General features: G+C 37.8%; 1 protein-coding gene across 1 annotated transcript; it reads left to right on the top strand.

Annotated features, from left to right (window-relative positions):
- The first annotated feature begins 532 nt into the window (after positions 1-532).
- Positions 533-3,952, top strand: LOC149297804 (mitogen-activated protein kinase 6-like). Its single transcript, XM_089488250.1, has 5 exons — positions 533-1,087; positions 1,384-1,528; positions 2,065-2,229; positions 2,328-2,523; positions 2,857-3,952. Exons 1-5 carry the CDS (start codon positions 533-535, stop codon positions 3,950-3,952), a joined length of 2,157 nt encoding a protein of 718 aa, XP_089344376.1.
- The last annotated feature ends 307 nt before the right edge of the window (positions 3,953-4,259 follow it).

Raw genomic sequence — 4,259 nt, 5'->3', positions numbered from 1 at the left:
AACAGAATAATTTATAGTGCTTATCGGCACCATATGATGACGCTGCTCAGGACCAGTTCAACACTGAATGTATCTGCACTGTGAGGAGGATGTTGATAAAAGCCTTTTTCGCTCGTATTTATTCACGTTTTTGTTAAATGTTAACTTGTTTTGCACAATAAGAGCCGTGTGCATGTTTTGTCATTTCATTCCTTTTTCACTTCCTAAGAGTGTTTTTGTTTATCTCTGCGGTAAAGCTGCATTTCTTGTGAACTATGAATCGTCTCGTTTGTCTACGCTCAAAATCATGTAGCGTTTGGGTTGTTCTGTGTGGGATACACCAGGCCTGGTAGGCTGATATGCAATGAATATAGGAAGAAACAGTCCTAAATAGTGGGTTTTTTTCCAATTTGTTTTTTTTTTTTTTTGCATTTTTTTTTTTTTTTTTTCCCGGGGGGGGGTTTCAATTTATGAAATCTTATACCAGCAGTGGGTTTTTTCCCTCAGACATTTAGTTAGAGCTAAACGTTTGAGAGGAAGTGAAGTCGCCAAAATGGCAGAAAAATTTGAAAGCCTCATGAACATTCACGGATTTGATTTAGGATCCCGATATATGGACTTAAAACCTCTCGGCTATGGTGGAAATGGCTTGGTTTTTTCTGCTGTTGATAATGACTGTGATAAGCGGGTGGCTGTGAAAAAAATTGTTCTAACAGATCCTCAGAGCGTCAAACATGCGCTGCGTGAGATCAAAATTATCCGGAGACTTGATCACGAAAACATTGTCAAAGTTTTTGAAATTCTCGGTCCAAATGGATGTCAATTAACTGATGACGTGAGCTCCTTAACTGAGCTTAACTGCGTTTACATCGTTCAAGAGTACATGGAGACTGATCTGTCCAAGCTGCTAGAGCAAGGCCCCTTACGAGAAGAGCATGCAAGGCTCTTCATGTATCAGATACTACGTGGGCTTAAATATATCCATTCGGCTAATGTGCTGCATAGAGATCTGAAACCAGCAAATCTTTTCATAAACACCGAAGATCTGGTGGTGAGGGTTGGAGATTTTGGCCTTGCGCGTATCATGGATCCTCACTATTCTCATAAGGTTAGTAATGTATTTGTGACTTGGTGATTACAGGCATGCCGCCACAAACATGCTTTAAATGGCGTTAAAAAATCCTATAAATGTAGCACATCGCTGCTGTTCTGTATACTTAACACGCAAATCCATGGTGTATGTTACAAATCTAAGTGTATATACGTTAACTGATAAAACAAAGGGAAAAAAAATAATGTTGCATGCTGCCACTATGTAGAGATTGTGCATTATTGGGTATAATAATCACTAAAGCATTTCATTGTGCTATAAACTAATTGTTTGTTTTTTTTTGTTTGTTTTAGGGACATCTATCTGAAGGACTTGTCACAAAATGGTATAGATCACCCCGTCTCTTACTTTCTCCAAACAATTACACTAAAGCAATTGACATGTGGGCTGCTGGGTGCATTTTTGCGGAAATGTTGACTGGGAAGACCCTTTTTGCAGGTACATAGTTAAAACGGTGCTTTGTTGAGGTCAAATGGACTCTAATTGTGACTGTCTCACTTTGCTGTGTCTATGATTTCATCATCTGTACATAATACTCTCTAAATAGTTTACATATGTATAGGTCATGTTCGTGACAATCATAGTCTGTGACACACAATTGCAAAAAAAGTTCTATTTGGTCTAAGACTTTGTCGTAGTAGGTGGAGAATAACCTTTAATCCCCAATTCCTTTGATCCCTCTACTATTATTCACTTACACATGGCAACTACCAAGTTAGGAAGGGGGTGTTATTAGGAGCACTGATGGTTCTTTGGTACCCCGTGAATTTGTGTGCATGAATGAAATTACTACCTCTTTTGTTTTACTCAATGTACGATTTGTACTGATTTGATTAATGAGTTTCCTACAGTTTCATGTATCCAATTGAGACCTTTTTGCTACGTAATCAAACATCTTTGGGCATGATATACTGTCAAGAAAGCCAGCAATAGAGAATGTAAGTCTAAAGCTAGATTTCTTTTGTTTCTTTAAGGTGCACATGAACTTGAACAGATGCAGCTGATTCTGGAATCCATTCCAGTTGTGCACGAAGAAGACAGACAAGAGCTCCTCAGTGTAATCCCAGTTTACATAAAAAATGATATGTCAGAGCCACATAAGCCTCTAACAAAATTACTTCCAGGCATCAGCCCTGAAGGTAAACATTAAAGCAATGAAAACCCATGTTTTGTGCTTACGCTCTTACCCTGTTGTACCATATCGGGCTGTTACTCATTTGCTTTGTTTTACTATTAGCATTGGATTTCCTGGAACAAATTTTGACGTTTAGTCCTATGGACAGACTAACAGCAGAAGAAGCCTTGTCCCACCCATACATGAGCATATATTCCTTCCCAACTGATGAGCCAATTTCCAGCCATCCATTTCATATTGAAGATGAGGTAGATGATATATTGTTGATGGATGACAGCCACATCTATAACTGGGAAAGGTATAAAATGTTTTCTTTTCTTACTGAAACTGCAGTGCACCTAATCATTCTTCAATTTATCTTAATCCTCTAAAGAGTTAACATAATCTGTTTTTTTTGGGGGGGGGTCAATGGTTTGAGAAACTAAATTGACTATTTTTTAAGATCTGTCTAGCTTATCTGTTATCTTATTGTTTAGCTAAAGCTTATTTAATTGGTTTCCTTGGTCTTTGCTCCATATTTAGGCCTCTTATTTTATATATAACTTTAATCTATAGTGTGATGAAAACCCAATTCAAAATCCAAATATGGAATAAATAGTTTGTTTAATATTTTGTATATTCCCCCTTACAGATATCATGAATGCCAGTATTCAGACCATGATTTGCCTATACATAATAATTTTGAAGCTGATGAAGTTCAGCGTGATCCCAGGGCTCTGTCTGATGGCAGTGATGAGGAAGAAGTTCAAGTAGACCCTCGAAAATATCTGGATGGGGATTGTGAAAAATATCTGGATGACCCTGCATTTGATCCCTACTTTTCTACTGAACCTTGTTGGCAATATTCAGACCATCATGAAAACAAATATTGTGATCTGGAATGTAGCCATACGTGTAATTACAAAATGAGGTCATCCTCTTACCTAGAAAATTTAGTTTGGAGGGAGAGTGAAGTTAATCATTATTATGAACCAAAACTTATTATAGATCTTTCTAACTGGAAGGAGCAAAATAAGGAGAAGGTAGATAAGAAGGGCAAATCTAAATGTGAAAGAAATGGCTTGGTGAAGGCTCAGATAGCACTTGAAGATGCTTCACAGCAGCTGGTTGAGAAAGAAAGGGAAAAGCGTAGCGAGTTTGACTTTGATTCATTCATAGCGAGCACTATTCAGCTTAGTATGCAGCATGATTCTTGCAGCGTTGACAAACTTAATGATTTAAATAGCTCTGTTCCTCAACTTGAATTGAAGAACTTGGTTTCAAAGTCTGTATGTCGGGAAAAACAGGAGAAAGGAATGGCCAATTTGGCACAGTTGGGTGCCCTTAACCAAAATTCCTGGGACAGCCAGCTTGTAAACGGTGAAGACAGCTTCCTTATTGATCAGTTTTGTTGCGAAGTAAGGAAAGATGATCATGTCGAAAAGGAAAACCCATACACAAGTTACTTAGATAATTTTTTTAGTAAACGAGAAGAGTCAGAAGTATTGGAACCAGAACCAGCAGTAGAGCCAGACGTTGGTGGCAAAGAAAGAGATGAAGGGTTATTTAGCTTTAGTGGAGATATCCTACTTAGTAAGCAGCTTGAATGCATAGGTATTCCTCAGTTTCACAATCCTGTTGGCTCGCCTCTTAAATCGATACAAGCCACGTTGGCACCTTCTGCCCTAAAATCATCTCCTAAAATCCCCCACGAAACGTACAGCAGCATTCTGAAACATCTAAACTAAAACACTTTTTCTTTTTTTCATTCTTCATATGTTGTCTTTGTTTGTTTTTTTTTTGTTTTTTTTTGTGTCCACCATATGATTTTTTTAAAAAAGTATTTTTTACCATTTACGTTTATCATATTTTTTTAGAATCTAAAACACACTTTTTATGGCAAAAAGTGTCCTACAAATTGGCACTTTTGGCATAAAATATTTGTTTTTGAGGGGTAAAATCCCTGTAAGCATCGGTGCAGTGTGCACTCGGGAGCCCCCCTGTCTTTGTGTGGAATGCAGGAATAAGGTTACAATGGGAATCGGCAGGATCCCA

This window comes from Sceloporus occidentalis, unplaced genomic scaffold (genome assembly GCF_023333645.1).
Source record: "Sceloporus occidentalis isolate IW3139 unplaced genomic scaffold, rSceOcc1.0.p SCAF_37, whole genome shotgun sequence".
NCBI classification, from domain to species: Eukaryota; Metazoa; Chordata; class Lepidosauria; order Squamata; family Phrynosomatidae; genus Sceloporus; species Sceloporus occidentalis.
Note: the sequence above shows the minus strand (reverse complement) of the source record. Positions and strands in the feature narration are given on the sequence as shown.